This window comes from Seriola lalandi, unplaced genomic scaffold (genome assembly GCF_002814215.2).
Source record: "Seriola lalandi dorsalis isolate HSWRI2012SDOR001 ecotype SW California unplaced genomic scaffold, Sedor1 jcf7180002054690, whole genome shotgun sequence".
Taxonomy (NCBI): Eukaryota; Metazoa; Chordata; class Actinopteri; order Carangiformes; family Carangidae; genus Seriola; species Seriola lalandi.
Window position 1 is genome coordinate 1,804,609 of NW_019525243.1, and position 16,874 is coordinate 1,821,482.

General features: G+C 38.2%; 2 protein-coding genes across 2 annotated transcripts in view; one reads left to right on the top strand and one right to left on the bottom strand.

The window, feature by feature from the left end:
• Positions 1–5,641, top strand: part of baiap2l1b (BAR/IMD domain containing adaptor protein 2 like 1b) — a 28,996-nt gene extending 23,355 nt beyond the window's left edge. The window contains exons 13-14 of the mRNA XM_023423267.2: positions 4,505–4,551; positions 4,635–5,641. Of these exons, the coding sequence (XP_023279035.1) occupies positions 4,505–4,551; positions 4,635–4,707 (120 nt within the window). The 3' untranslated portion in view covers positions 4,708–5,641. The remainder of the gene's footprint in view (positions 1–4,504; positions 4,552–4,634) is intronic.
• A 125-nt stretch (positions 5,642–5,766) lies between these two features.
• Positions 5,767–12,239, bottom strand: bri3 (brain protein I3). Its single transcript, XM_023423268.2, has 3 exons — positions 11,656–12,239; positions 9,546–9,654; positions 5,767–7,232 (listed from the first exon to the last, which is right to left on the bottom strand). Exons 1-3 carry the CDS (start codon positions 11,798–11,800, stop codon positions 7,100–7,102), a joined length of 387 nt encoding a protein of 128 aa, XP_023279036.1. The 5' UTR covers positions 11,801–12,239; the 3' UTR covers positions 5,767–7,099.
• Between the last annotated feature and the right edge of the window lie 4,635 nt (positions 12,240–16,874).

Consider the following 16,874-nt stretch of genomic DNA (forward strand, 5'->3'; position numbering starts at 1 on the left):
TAACAAGGCTACTGTACTCTCAGCTGTGCAGCTTTACCTTGACTGCTGATGACAGCACCTGTGTGCGTGCGTGCGTGCGTGCGTGCGTGCGGGGTCATTTTATGTCTGAATTGGAAACATGACCACTGATATACTCAGTGTCAACTGACACAGGTTAACACTGATGTTTGCTGCAGGTATGTCCACTATGGTGTGGTTATCTCATGAAAAGCTGCATGTGAGACGGACTGAAGAGAGCTAATTTTTTCACTTCAGTCTCTGCTTGCAGAAAGGCTGCTGATTTAAGTCTATTTTCTAAATACTTATGCTTTAATGTCATATTTTATAAGAGAAGGTAGCACATTAAGTATGTCTTACCTAAACACTTACTTTCTTAAATATCACCTGTTTTGAAAAGCATATAAAAGCAGGGATTTTTCTGGCTCAATATGAGGTGAAGGTGGAACATGATGTTGACGATGGGAACCTTTTATGATATATACAGTAAAAACAGCTTGATTACCTGAGCTATGTGAGGCTTTGTATTACCCAAACGATGAAAGGCACCTGTCACTCCTTGAAAAAGCAGTTAATTTGTGAAAAAACAGCCAGGCAGGTGGAAACCTTAAATTGCCAAAAGCTATTAATGCATGTTGGAATATGTTTCTGTGTCTATGTGTTAACCCAGGGAATTTCAACCTACCCCAGGTTATACCCTCTCTCTCACCTGGAGCATTTTGGGTACTTTCAAACCCCCGTGACTCTAAACAAGACAAGCGGGTAGAAAATAGATGGATGTATTTTAACTCTATGTAGACTTTCCAACGAAATACTTCTGACCTCTGATTAAGGTAGGCAACACTACCTTAATTTTACCCTACCCCTAAGAAACCCTGTTTTTTCCAGTGACTAAAATGTGTTAAATAGGGGACTGCCAGCTCTAAAAGCCTGTCTTGTTTTCCAAACTTGCAGTCCCAGGACTCATCCTCACATGGTTGTAGTGGATGAAGACAGAGGCTGAGTAGGGCACAGCTGTATAGAAGATTGCCTTTGTTACAATGTTCCCTGGTGTACTGATAATAGGTCTCCTGGAGACTCTGCTCCAGTGAGAGGCAGAAACACTGGAACATGAGTCTGGGTCAGGTTGGGTGACTGAAGTCTCAAACAGTGCACACACACACTCTAACTTGATATAATGATGAATGAAGCTTTGTGTATCTTGGCCACAGATGTTTTCAATATGTACTTCCTCACAAATGTTAACACACTTTATTATATATTATATAACACATTATTTCAGCCATTTCCCATTCCAACATCGTCCTTACTTTACAAATGTCCTTCCATTTGCATACTATGCAAAGTATCAGCCAAACTTGTGGTTTCCCTCTACGAAAGCTTTTCGCTATGCTCCCGTGCACTGGATTAATGCAAATGTGTTGCGGTACATCAGGGTCAAATGCACCTGCCCAGTCTGTACAATCATCTACACACTCTGTAGAGTTTTTCCAGACTACCTGTACACTTTTGAGAACATTTCACACTTGTCAGCCACAGTGGGATGTTGGACTTCCTTTTAATGCATGCATTTGTATTCAAAATGTTTAAAACAACGCACACTAACATGCACACATATACTGGTTCATTGTCAGTGTGCGTTATCACTTCCACAACTAATCTCCAGTCAAACAGCTACATCCACTGAATCACCCACAGCTACAAATACAGATATATCAACTCTTTACTCATCCCTAACAGATGAAACATAAGATGTTTAAGCAATACACTGTACATACCATTCATTCATTTCCAGAACAAACTCCAGTGCTGTTACATAAAAAAAACACACACACAGACACACACAGGCAGTGTGGCTATTCTGGTAGGTTGTGATGTTTGACCCAGATAGAGGTCCAGCAGTCAGATTGCAATGGAAGATACTTTTCTTTCTTGCCTCTGCAGTATTTATTATTTAACACTCATTTGGCCCACAGCCACACGCAGACATACGCAGCCTAGTTGTGTGTGTGTGTGTGTGTCTGTGTCTGTGTGTGTCTCCACCACTCTCAGGCCTGTCAGTCTACATCCAGCTTACATCTCTTCACCAATGGCTCAGCATTATGGTGGAATTCCACTCAGGGTGAACCTGATACCCACCTTCCCTGTGTCGCTCTCTCGTCATTCTTTCAGTTTCTCTCAACATTGTTTGTCTGTTTATCTCCACATCTGAACACTTGTCTCTGCATCTTCAATTCATACCCCCCCCCCCCCGTCCCTCCTTCCTTTTCTGGGGTAAATAAGACATAACACACACACACACACACACACACACACACACACACACATACACACACAGAGAGAGAGAGATCCCAGAATAGACCTGTGTGTGGGAAAAGTTCACTGCAGCTACAGTAGACTATAATACTCTGGTTTATGTTCAGCTCAGTGTATGAGTGGGCAGCTGAGGGTGTGTGTTGGTATGTGCACATTTGCATATGTGTGTTAGTTAGTGATTGGCTAGTGATGTGTGCTGCATCAGGTAATGAGCTCTGAATAAATGAGGAGTGTGTGTTTTCTCTGCACTGAAACATGTGAGCGAGTGTGTAAGCAAGGATACAATAATACGCTGTTTGTCTCGTGTTGTTGTTTTTCTCTTTATTAGTGGATAATTGTGCCTGTGCTCTAAAGAGGCGTGGACATGAAGCCAAAATCAAAACTTCCCTACTTCCACAGTGCCGTTACCACAAATTTCCACTTGCTTGGTGTCATCAAAGTGATTGGAATCACCTTCATCAAAGTCTTTTTTCAATGGTGCATGTTGGTCTAGAGAAGGAAAGGTGAGAGGAGGAGGAGAAGAGGAGGGGGAGAGGAGTCAAGAGGGCTTGGGAGGTGGGGTTACCCTGGAATGCACTGTCACCATGAGAAAAAATGCACCCTCACTGGTTTGGTGCTTTGTGTGGAGGAAAAGATAAAGACTTACAGGAATGAATGTATTTTGAGGATGGAGATAGATAGACAGACAGACAGACAGAAGAGAGAGAGAGAGAGAGAGAGGGTGATCGAGATTGAGATCTACAGAGAAAGTTGATGGAGCAGACAGAGTTTTAACCTCAGGGTTGAGTATCAGTGAAAAGGGAAGGAAAGACAGTTTTACCTGATGATACTCAAAGTTTATGAGAGGACGTTCTTGGTCCCTTGACTGAGCTGTGAGTTAGAATGTTGATATATATTTTTAAATATTATATCGGTTTGTGAGTACAGTAACATGTCCTTTACCAGCATTTATTTGAAATCTAAACACCTGTAAGAGGAGGACAGTTGTAAAACTGTGTGGGTCCTTTGGGAAATGACAGTGGCCACAGTGAGAGGGATTGTGCCAAGGCTGAAACACTTAGGACAACACCATCAGTCCCTCTATCCATTCCTGACCTCTTGTGGAGTCCTTGAAGTACTGCAGGATGAAGGCTGAAAAGCATTTTAACTCCAGGCCGATGCCTGTTGCTAGGAAGATCAACAATTTACGGCACTTACTCTGACATACAGGCAACAGTTTACCATGGCTGTGTCCAAAATCACTTCCTAATTCACTCATTCACTACTCCATGTATAATATACAGTGAATAGTTTACTATATAATGAGCAGTTCAGATTTCAGACACTTTCTCATTAACATCCACTTTTGGTTCAGTTGTGGGAGTAAATCTAGTGCACTACATAGTAAATAGGGATTAGTTTTGGACACAGTCCATGTTTACATTTCTGGTGTGTTTCATGAGAAGATGAGACATTTTTTTCCAGCACCAGCAGGCATGTGTGTCTGTATTTGTGCAGGTACGCGTGCTCAGTCTATTTCCAACTTCCTTGTCTCCAGTTTTGTTGTCAGTCATACATGTTTACTTAGGTGTAACCACGACCTAAAAAATACATGTGGTTTGAATAATCTCAAATGTAGCCAATCACATGCTCTTTTTTTTTGCTTTGGCTAATTTTGATTAAGGATACAAATTGGATGTAAATGCCACACACATCTATTCTAGAGTTCAGTCTGCAAAGATAAGCAAAATCAACTTAAACTTAAAGATTTTTATGAAAATAAGGTTTCTGTGAAAAGTGGCTGTGGAACATCCTCAGCGGTGAATCCTGTGTCTGTGTTCAGATACAGTGGCACTGACTTCAGCTCATCATAAGAAAACTTTATACAGTTGATAATGGAACAGACTTGAAATTCCAGAAGGTCCAGATTCCTCACGCTGCCTTGTGATATGACGCAGTTGTCTTTACCACGCTCTCCCCCGCCCATCCATTCATCCAGTATGTCCAATCCTTCTGCAGCCTAAAGTGTGTGTGTGTGTGTGTTGGGTGATAATGTATGTCAAACAGATGTGAAGGCACCAAACATGGCAGAAAATAAGGTGATTTAGGCAGTTGTAGTCCAAGTGTGTTATGGTGATACTGTGCAGTAGTGTTGCAGTGAGTGTTGGCCTTGTGACCAAGCGGTGATAGTGTATCTGTGTTTTCTCCACAGGCAGTCCAGCCTAATGGCACCTCAAGACCTCCACCCGCTTACCTCGCGTAAGTCGCACAAGAACATGGACATAATGATATGCTTTTCACTCTCTCAGACGTGCACTCATCTCTGCTGCGTTTTTTCATAGGGGAGGGAACCCGTTCGCCACAGTCAGGCTACGTCCAACCGTCACCAATGACCGCTCCGCACCGGTTATCTGATCCATCCACATTTTCACCCATCCTTGATTCCCACAACTCCTCATCAATCTTCCAGTGTCATTAACCCAGGACATGCAGCTCTGCCCTGCCTTTACTGTCCAGCAGCTTCTTCTGATCTGAGTGAAATCAGACAAACTTGGCCAGCACTGAGAGAAAAAAATGCCATTTGAATCTTGGATCCCCTTACTGCTGCAAACTCCAATATGGAAGTATTTTGGGACCATTTTATTTACAGAACAGATGCTCATATTTAAAGTCATGTATTTTCTATGTCTATTTTTGTCCTTCTGTGTGTGGTGGTGATATTTAAATGACCACATTCTTACCTGCACTTAAGAGATAGATGAATAAAAATGGTCAAAGAAAATGTTGCAAAGTATTTATGCCGTTCATGTTGCTTGTGCGTCATCAAAACGACTGTTGGAAATCGTGTCTGTTGCCATAGGACAGTAGAAGAATGTACTGTAGAGGACCTGTGCATTTCACCTTCAGGTTTTTACGACAATATGTATGTCAGTGTTGATACTAAAATTATGTTGATTGTTGCAGTAACAGTAAAAATTGCAAACATTTAAAGAGATGCACCCAAACAGGCACACAAGTGGTGTATAAATTTGTACAGATGCTATAAATATATGTCCTTTTCCATCTAACTTAACTTTTTGTAGAGCTAGATGATCATGGAGACAGGAATTTTGCCTTAATGACACATACACACCTACTGTAAAATGTTATTTACCTGTTGCATCCTTCAGATTGTGGACATGAGTTGTTACAATCGCCTCATCTTATTCTTCACATACACAGTGCAATCATTTCTGCTTTAATCATTACATATTCTAAGACCACAGCTTGTGCATTATTTTGGTCTTTGGCCCAAAGTACATCCTTAATAGAAATTGTTGTATGAAAAATAAAGATTTTATTTCTTCAATTTTCTGTTTAGTTTGCTGTAATGCACAAGTCATCTACACAAAGTGTCTGCATCATTATAATTATTATGAAACATCCCTTTGTTTATATGGAAAGTAATATAAAGCAAGCAAGTACTCAAAAACATAAGTAGCATTCATTTTTAATTACAGTAACTCATATATAAAAAGTAAGAACCTCAATCATAAGAGCGTGCGTAGTGTGTTTTCTGAAGCAAGAATTTTTTTTTAAATCCCTCCCACCCAGCTATATCTCATTTCTTCTGCCACGGACAGTTATATAACATCTTGCTGTGATGGAAGACATAGACATGGAGATACTGCAGATACAAGGACATAGACATTCTTGATTGATTGATTGTCTGGGAAGAATGGGGCAGGGTGACTTGTCACAGAGTCGAGTACTAAGATAAAAATCCAGAGGTTATACACATTATCAAGAGATTTCTTCAGCTTTTGCTTTCAGCATGCTTCCTTGAAGTGAAACTCTGCACGTTAAAGGACGAGTCTATGTGTTGACATGAGTTTCTCTTAGAGTAGGTAAAAGTCCAAAGTCAAACAGTGATTGAGGTTGTAAAGTCGAGGGCGTTTCAGATTGTATGTACCTGAGGTCTGCATTGGCCCTGGAAAAGCACAACCCAGCAAAATAATCGTCAAACAAACGGTCAGTGCAAATATGGCCCCAAGGAATAATATCAACAAAAACAGACAAAATGCTGCAGGCGTTCTGTCTGACACAAGTCCATCGTTTCAGCCAGGACAGTTCATGTTCAGGGATCTTTTTTTTTTTTGTGTTATTCCATGTCACACTCCAAAAAAAAGAACAAAACATTAAAAAAAAGAAAAAATTATTAGCATTTCCTGAAAAAGCTAATAAATCAGTGATCAACATGGATGCTGTTACTAAGTTACTAAGCACAACATTAACCAAAAATATGTATGCAGGGTGCCAGCTAATTTAAAAAAAAAAAAAAAAAAAAAAAGGAGAAAAAAACCTCAGGCAAAACAAAAAAAAACACTACATGTGCCTTGGTTAATTCTGGCTTGTTGAGACATGAAGGAATCTGCTCAGATCCTCAAATGACTGAGCTTTATCTACAGAAGAAGAAATCATGACTGATGGAATCTGTGATGCGCACTCTGCATGTAGTGAAGGCACTGACAACAGCTGGACGCTTACATATGCTCCAATAACTCTTCAACTAGCAGGTGAAAACAATATCTACACGTGCCTCTAATAAAAACTCATATCATAATTCATGGTAATATCTTGATCATTTGTTGTACATAACATAATGGCAACAGCAATGTGCAATATTAAGAAGAAGAGAGAAGATAACAAAAAAAAGACACGAAAATGCTGGATTGTGTGTGTGTGTGTGTGTGTGTGTGTGTGTGTGTGTGTGTGTGCGTGCGTGCGTGCAAGCACAAGCGTGTGTGTGAGCTGTGGTTTGGTCCCTCTAGCCGAAGGTCGCGCCACAGTTGGGACACCTTCTCTGACGCAGTGCGAAGCAGAAGAGGATACCCAGCGGGAAGAAGAAGATGGCACACAGGATCCCCAGGCAAGTGAAGTCATCCTCCAGGACACCAACTCTGCAAACACACACACACACACACACACACATACAAGAGAAAGCATTAATTGATTATATGATCCAAGATTTTAATCACAAAAAAGATTAAGGTAAAGGTTTTGTGCCTGATTAGCTGCCTCCATTAAGTGTGCACAAGACCAGGTCATGTCCACTTGAGGGTATCTTCAAAACCAGCCAAGGTCTGACCAGTATCACACTGCCCAAACAACATTTATCAAATGCTTATCTGCAGTCTTGCTCTACTACCTCCATTCTGAACAATGTCCTGACATTTCACGGTAAACAGCTATCAGGAAGACACGGCTCTGTTTGAGTCTGACCTCATTCTAAAAAAGGAGAAGTTCAATTTACATTATAGAGTCCAGAGAAAGAAAGAAAAATCTTTAAAATCGCAACAATTATCCTTAAATCATTATTATTAAGACAAAGAAGTCATATATTTGCTTATTTGCCCAAAAGATTAAAAGTACAAGAAAGTACAATCTAAAAAGGGTTTTTTCCTCGTGTGACAAATATCTGAAGAAAAAAAACTGTCATAACATGAAGCAACTTGTTGTAGAGAGTGTTGAACTGTGTCTGAGAGCAGCTTTAATCCGGAGTCACGGTAAACAAAGTGCTAACCATGGTCTCATGACTGCACCGCACTGAACCAGCGTGCCCAGTAAATTGCTGGAGGCCCCGAGAAGAAATTAACAAACCAAGACCCCAAAGACATGGGAAGTGAAAAGCTACTGCACTATGGAGAGCACTTACTCTATGAAAATATAGCTATGGATTTCTGTAGGGGTTAATTAAATAGAAATAACCTTAATAAACAGGCCTTAATTACACTGGTAATATTAGATTCTGCGGTGATGATAAAAATGGTTTAACCTTATTATATTAATATTATTCTATTTCCTAAACCAGGTTAGCTAGATAGCATTTGTACTAAAACTATGTGTGTTTGGTCTGCAATGGCACCACACCACACTGTGCTGCCGTGCCATGTCCTAAGTGTTTGCATTTGCACAGCTTATTTGTACACTGGTGACAGGAACTGTAGCATTGATCAACCCAGGCAGCATGGCCATGATGCAAATACTGACTTAAACTGCACCAACTCTTTTAAACTCCCCTGATTGTTTTACATAATGTGGACATACACAGTGTACTCAGGTGTATGTGTACTGTTATCACAAAGTGTTAGGGAGTGGCACATCTGTTGTACTTTTAGAAATATAGGGTTGATGAAATGAATACAATGATAAACAGCCAGATAAGGAAAAGAATAACAGAATGTGAATTTGAGTAATGCTCACATTAAATGTGTCACAATGGCGCTGCATAGTTATTCATAAATTTTTTCTAAACTTTTAAATAAATATTTCTGAAGCTGATTCTTATTGTGTATTCATAGAAAATACATAAAGCTTCACTGCAGTTTTCAACTAATGAGTAAGTGTCCCTTTATCTTTGGAACCTTGTAATCATGAATTATACTACAGTAAATTTCAGAGACCGTCTGCCATTAAATTCACCAAACAAACACATCAGTAAAACAATCTGAGCAGCACTAGCACGGTATTCATTAACCTCATAACAATAAACAATCCTGCTGCAGTGCTGTGAAGTGAAAAGCTTCACAACCTGGTTCATTGACTTGTTGGAAAAGATAGATGTTATTATTCAACTTCAACCAGTGAGATGAGTGTTAGTGTGTCCTGCAGCCACCTTTGGCCCCGTGTGGCCTGACCGGCCCCCGTCACATGTTTGAGGCTGAAATCATCTGACTGACAGGATGTTGACTCAGGCACTGTGAAACCAATGTGAAACCTCCTTCTAAAACTGAAAGTCACATCCGCTCAACATCTGGTCACACTGCGGGCCTGGCAACAGACACGTAGGAACAATGAGAGTACACATACAGATAGAGAGAATGTATAAACACAAAATAGACAAAGAAACACAAAGTGGATGATTTCGGCCTCAAAGGGAACTCTTGCTCAGAAACCAGGTTAGTCACAGCGAGCATGGGACACTTATGTTTCTCAGTTTTATCAGTTTCATGAGTGGACTGAGTGAATTGCTGTTTTACTGTCCTCATCCTCTATGTCCAACTGTGAACAGCCATCCACTATTCACATCACTTATTCTCAGTATTCCTGCTTCTTCATGTATGAACTTACTGTGCATGTTAATCAATTTCCTGGTGTATGTACAGTACATGAACGTCAACTAAAAGCCATATCATAATTACAGCCCTCCATGATATACTGTAATATATATCACGTGTGTGTGTGTGTGTGTGTGTGTGTGTGTGTGTCCTCACCTGCAGGCAGGGCAGCCTCCCACCACCACTACAGAGGGTTGGAGGATGGTGTAGGTCCCAGCATAGGGCTGCTGGGATACGGCCGGGCCCATTTGGGCCGATGGGTATCCTGTGGTTGACAGAAGGAGATGGCACAGATGTTATTGTGGACAGGTAGTGTCAATACTTAGCTTGTTTGTAATAGAGAAGTTACCACACCATGTCCTGTTTTTTTAATTTAAACTTTTATTCAGCGGATTTTCTGTATGAATTTGAAATGTGAAATGTGCACACTCAGTAGTGACACATATTCAGAGGCTGCACTTATCACTGTCAACAGGTTGTGCAACACAGCCAGACAGTACTGAAGTAGACAGACAAAAGGAAGTGAAATGTAATTTGAAGTGCAAGTTTGCCAAATCAAGTTAAATTGAGCTTTGGTCTAGTATTAAGTAATTTTGAATTGATCTGTTGCTATGAAAATAATTTTCTAAGTGTAACTGTCATGTTACAGAGAGACTGGAATGATTAATGGTTACAAGCAATGTTTATCAGGAACAAAAACCAGACCCTTGAAAGGCACATCTGATCATCAACTTACTATAAAAACAAGCTGGCCAGGGACCACTAAGTTATGACAAGTTATGATGTGTGTGAGTGTGTTTGCAGGAGAGTTGTGGATTCGCTGGATCTGAGGCCATATTGACTTTTCTGACCACTTGTGTACAGCTGTGTGCAAGTGCATTTGTGACACAGTGAACTTTGATACCACAGCATTCCCAGTAATGTTTACCCACACTTTTTGTCTGATATGGACGCGTCCCTGTGAGGAGACCAGACTTTTAGCCAAATTATTCATTTTCTAAATGAAAACAATGCTTTGGAAACGTTTGAATCAGGTTTCGGGGCTAACCTCAGTACAGAGACGACCCTTGTTGAAATTCTCAGTGGTCTCAGAATTAACGCTGATGTTAGTAAGGTCTCTGTTCTGATTCTTCTGGATATAAATTCTGCTTTTGACATAGCTGAAACAGCTGATGAAATTCTTATGGATAGCCTTGAGTGCAGGGTTAGGCTCTGTGGGACTATTTTAAACTGATTCCGATTGTGCATCACATGGAGGAATTTTTTTCAGGAAAATATGATTTGCCCTTAGGTGTTGCTCATGTAAGGAGTCATTGTCCACTCCTTTTTCTGCTGTATATGCTCCCCTTAGGTGATATCATCAGGGAATATATAATACAATATATATATATATATATATATATATATATATATAAAAACTTGATTTTCATATAATTTGTTAATTATGTATTTATTTTTTGTAAAGCACCTAACACCCTGAGCTATATCTCTTGCATGGAAAGTGCTCTATGAATAAAGTTAGTTCGTTAAACTATTTGTAGTATTAGTATTATCATCATTGTAACTTCAAGTAACTAAAAACAAAACAGGAAACGACATAGAATCACAGGAAATGTGACTGTAATTTATGACAGCATAACTTCCTTGACGTGCTGATTGCAGTTTTTACACGATCAGTCAGGTGATGACCTCCTCTTTCACATATAGCACACATATACAAGGCCTGGGGCCACTCTCAGATGGTTGAGCTGTAAAAGCTACCTGCACAAAGTTCCAACATGTCAACATTAACATATTTCACATTCTGTTGCTTCCTTTAAAAACACTTAGGCCTATAGAGCACATGATTTACTGACGATGGTAATCATCTGAATACAGTTTACCGTTCATTTGTGGTTTCATGGGCACATGGCAAACCGCCATGCAGGGTTAGATATTTTGTAATTTATGCAAAAAAAAATGGTCAGTATCAAACTGACATAGCAACTGGCGTATTGCGCATGCGCGACATAGGAGCGGATAAACAACGCTAATTAGTATTTCACAGTAAAAGTTTAAGTCTCAGATATGTTATTCATAATCTGCATCTTACGGCAAAAATACTCAGTGACGCACACAGACTCCGAACCAAAAACAAAGCGTCAGAAGCTGTCCTTTAAACGAATCCGGAAGTGGGCAGGAGTGAGAGATCTCTTCCCGTCTGGGTACTTTACTTTCTGGTAAATGTGTGGACCGTCTAAGTGTGCGACATTAACGGAGCTACTACCTTGGCCGTCGGGGTACGGGTAGGGCGGCGGGGCCGGAGAGGGGATGGCCCCATAGCTGTGCTGTTGCGGGCCGTACTCATAAGCCCCTGGGACGGCGTTGTAGGCGGGAGGTCTGTCCTGAAGAAGAGGTTTGCTGTCCACCATCTCACCCGACGTAATGCGTCCCCTCAAGTTGTCTCGTCCTCTGCCCTTAACTTAATTCCTCAGCCACAGAAAGGGTCAAAACTGAACTCCGGCTACTTTGCTTCTGTTGTCCGAGAAGCCGAGCGACGTTGGCTGACACGCAGTGGCGACAAAAACAAAGAAAACAAAGAAAAGACGCTGCGCAAAAATGAAACTTCGTCCCTCTCCATGCGCCAACTTTGTCCCCGGCGGCGCAACAACCCAAATATGTATCAAATGTCCACTTTAAGACAGGAATGGTCTGAGTCAGCCTGGTAATGGTTAACTTAACTCCATTTCCATCCTCGCAGTTGGTCCTTTTCTACCAAAACAACAGTAATCTGTCATCACAGCACCTTATAACTCAGCTGGAAGTCAGAAAGGCTTTTCCTTTCTGTCTGGGTTGTCACAAGAGAAGAATCATGTGATGAGCTGCTGTAGCGCCTCTGCGCACCGACAGGCTTCTTAAAGCGACAGGCCATGAAAATAAAAAGCTGTAGTGCAGCTGCTGCATGCAGTTCTCTGCAGAGCAACAGCTCAAACAGACAACACACGGTTACCTCCAGTGCCAGTTGATTGGAAAGACAAGCCTGTGCATAATGCAGTCACTGGAAAGATGTACACCCTGTTATGTTGTTAGTTAACTGCGACAAAGTTTGAGGAAACCCCATGTGTGGAAGGCAACCGAGCAAACAGGTTACACTAGGGGACGTTCCCTACATTCCATGAATGTAAGCTAAAGATTGTTTTTGAGGAACCTTCAGAGAACCTTAAGGGAACGTTCTCTAAAGGTTCTCTGAAGGTTCAATAAATATAACCTTCCAAAAATGTTCCTGGAACATTCGCTTAAGGTTGCAGAGCCAGAACCAGCCTTAATGGGGCCCCCAGCAGAATTTGATTTAGCCAAGGGCGTAGATTTGGTCACAACATTGGTAGGGACACAACAACCTGCCAGCCCTCCAAAACATATAAATTGACTTTTTGATGAACATCGTCATGGTATAGTAAGGTATGGTAAGATAAGTATAGTAAGTATTAAAACGAACAAGTAAAGTAAGGTATAAAAATGTAAAAAAAAAAATAATAATAAAAAAAACGTCAAAGGATAGTAAGGCATAAAAATGTCAAAAACCGTGATAGTATAGTAAGGCATGAAAATGACATAGTGTAGTTAGTCATGAAACTCAAAAAACGTCAGAGTAAAGTGAAGTATAAAGATAAGAAAAAAACGTCATAGTATGGAAAGTTATAAAAACGTCAAAAGACATCATAGTATAGTTAAGTATGAAAACGTCATAGTATATTAAGGCATAAAAAGTCACAGAAAGTCATAAAAAAGCCATAGTGTAATAAGTCATAATAGTCAAACAATGTCATAATGTAGTGAGGTATAAAAAAATCAAAAAACATCATAGTATAGTAAGGCATAAAAAGTCATAGTAAAGTAAGACATAAAACTGCCAAAAAACTTCATACTACAGTAAGGCATAAAAATGTCAAAAAACGTCATAGTATAGTAAGGTATAAAAACATCATAGTATTGTAAGGCATGAGAAGGTCATAGTATAGTAAGGTATAAAAATGTTAAAAGACGTCATAGTATAGTAAGGCATCAAACGTCATAGTATAACAAGGCTAAAAATGTCAAAAAACATCATACTATAGGAAAGCATAAAAACTTCAAAAACCGTTGTAGGATAGTAATGTATAAAAACGTCATAGTATAAAAAGGCATAAAAACATCATATTCTGGTAAGGTATGAAAATGTCATGTTATAGAAAAGCTTAAAAATGTCATAAAATGTCATAGTATAGTAAGGTATAAAAACGTCATAGTATAGTAAGGCATGAAAAGGTCATAGTATAGTAAGGTATAAAAATGTCAAAAGACGTCATAGTATAGTAAGGCATAAAGCGTCATAGTATAACAAGGCTAAAAATGTCAAAAAAACGTCATACTTTAATAAGGCATAAAAATTTCAAAAAGACGTCATATGATACTAAGGCACGAAAACATCATAGTATAGAAAGGCATAAAAATGGAAAAACATCATACTGTAGTAGGGCATAAACCATAACCATAACCACTCCAGCACATTTCCACATTGTTGATTGTATTCATTGAGGCCTATAAAGTCATAAGAAGTCAAGGAAAAAAGGGCGTAACTAAGGCATAAAAATGTAAAAAAAAAAAACGTCATACTGTAGTAAAGCATAAAAATTAAATAGTATAGTAAGGCCTAAGAATGTCAAAAAAAGCGAACTCCACAAAGAAGGGCATCAAGCTCAGGAATTGAACCATGAACCCACGTCATACTATAGTAAGGCATAAAAACATCAAAAACCTCATACTGTAGTACGGCATAAAAACAATATAGTATAGTAAGGCCTAAAAATGTCAAAAATAAAAGCAAACTACACAAAGAAGGACATCAAGACCAGGAATTGAACCATGTACCCTCTGACTGCAAGGAAACAGCTCTAACCACGCCACCACCTTCCCACCTTTAAATAGATTATTGTATACATTTAGGCTTATAGAGTCAGAAAAAGTCATGAAAAAAAAGGGCATAACTGAGGCATGATATTGTCAAAAAAACGTCACGGTATAATAAGGCATAAAAACGTCATAGTTATAGTAAGGCATGAAAATGTTATAGTATAGTAAGGCCTAAAAATGTCAAAATATGTAAAGTCCACAAAGAAGGGTATCAAGACCAGGAATGGAACCATGAACCCGCTGACTGCAAGGTAATGGTTCTGACCACTCTACCACATCTCCACATTGTTTGTGGTATTTATTGAGGCCTATAAAGTCAGAAGAAGTCAAGAAAAAAAAAAGGTCCAAAAAGTCATACTATAATAAGGCATATAAATGTCAAAAAATGTCATAGTATAGTAAGGCATAAAAACATCATAGTGTAGTAAGGCATAAAAATGTCAAAAAAAGTCATACTATAATAAGGCATAAAAATATCAAAAAATGTCATAGTATAGTAAGGCATAAAAACATCATACTATAGTAAGACATAAAAATGTAAAAAAAAACGTAATACTATAATAAAGCATAAAAATGTCAAAAAATGTCATAGTATAGTAAGGCATAAAAATGTCAAAAAAACGTAATACTATAATAAGGCATAAAAATGTCATAGTATAGTAAGGCATAAAAATGTCAAAAAAACGTAATACTATAATAATCACAAAAATTTCAAAAAATGTCATACCATAGTAAGGCATAAAAATGTGTAAAAAAACGTCATACTATAGTAAAGCATTAAAAACATCAAAATCTTCATACTGTAGTAATGCATAAAAACGACATAGTATAGTAAGGCCTAAAAAGGTGAACTCCACAAAGAAGGGCATCAAGACCAGGAATTGAACATTGAACCCTGTGACTGCAAGGTTACAGCTCTAACCACTCCACCACCTTTCCACCTTGAAAACAGATCATTGTATAGTAAGGGATAAAAACTATATAGTATAATAAAGTATAAAAACATCACAGTATAATAAGTCATAGTATAATAATAATCATGAAAATGTTAAAATACATCATAGTCTATTAAGGCATAAAAACATAAAAAAACGTCATAATATAGTAAGGCATAAAAACATCATAGTATAGTAAGGCGTACAACGTCATAGTAAAGTAAGGCATAAAAATAAAAAATGTCATACAATAGTAAGGCATGATAATGACATAGTATATAAAGGCACAAAAATATCAAAAACATAATAGTATATTCAGGCAAAGTAATGTCGGAGGAAATGCAAACTCCACAAAAAAGGCGATCAATACCAGGAATTGAACCCACAACCCTCTGATTGCAAGGCAACAGCTCTAAACACTGAACCACCTTTCCAATTTGAAAACAGATCCTTGTATACATTGAGGGCTAAAAAGTCATAGGAAGTCATGAAAAAAAGGCATTACTAAGGCATAGAAATGTCAAAAATTGTCATATTATAGTAAGGTGTACAATGTCATAGTATAGGAGAGCATAAATATGTAAAAGAACGACATAGTATAGGAAGGCATAAAAATATCAAAAAATGTCATAGTATAGTAATGCACAAAAACATCATAGTACATTGAGACATAAAAAGTCATTGGAAAAAAAAGCCATAGTATGATAAGTCATAGTACTCAAACAACGTCATAATGTAGTAAGGTATAAAAAAATCAAACAACATCATCGTATAGTAAGGCATAAAACTTCATAGTATAGTGAGGCATAAAAATTTCCAAAAATGTCCAAGTATAGTAAGGTATAAAAACTCATATTAAAGTAAGACATAAAACTGCCAAAAAACTTCATACTACAGTAAGGCATAAAAATGTCAAAAAACATCATAGTATAATAATAATCATAAAAATTTCAAAAAATGTCATACCATAATAAGCCATAAAAATGTGAAAAAAACGTCATACTATAGTAAAAGTAAGGCATGCAAATGTTATAGTATAGTAAGGCCTAAAAATGTCAAAATATGTAAAGTCCACAAAGAAGGGTATCAAGACCAGGAATAGAACCATGAACCCTCTGACTGCAAGGTAATGGTTCTGACCACTCTACCACATCTCCACATTGCTTGTGTAGTTATTGAGGCCTATAAAGTCAGAAGAAGTCAAGAAAAAAAAAAAGTCCAAAAAGTCATACTATAATAAGGCATAAAAATGTCAAAAAATGTCATAGCATAGTAAGGCATAAAACCATCATAGTATAGTAAGGCATAAAAATGTCAAAAAAACGTAATACTATAATAAGGCATAAAAATGTAAAAAAATGTCATAGTATAGTAAGGCATAAAAATGTAAAAAAAACGTAATACTATAATAAGGCATAAAAATGTCAAAAAATGTCATAGTATAGTAAAGCATAAAACCATCATAGTATAGTAAGGCATAAAAATGTCAAAAAAACGTAATACTATAATAAGGCATAAAAATGTCAAAAAATGTCATAGTATAGTAAGGCATAAAACCATCATAGTATAGTAAGGCATAAAAATGTCAAAAAAACGTAATACTATAATAAGGCATAAAAAT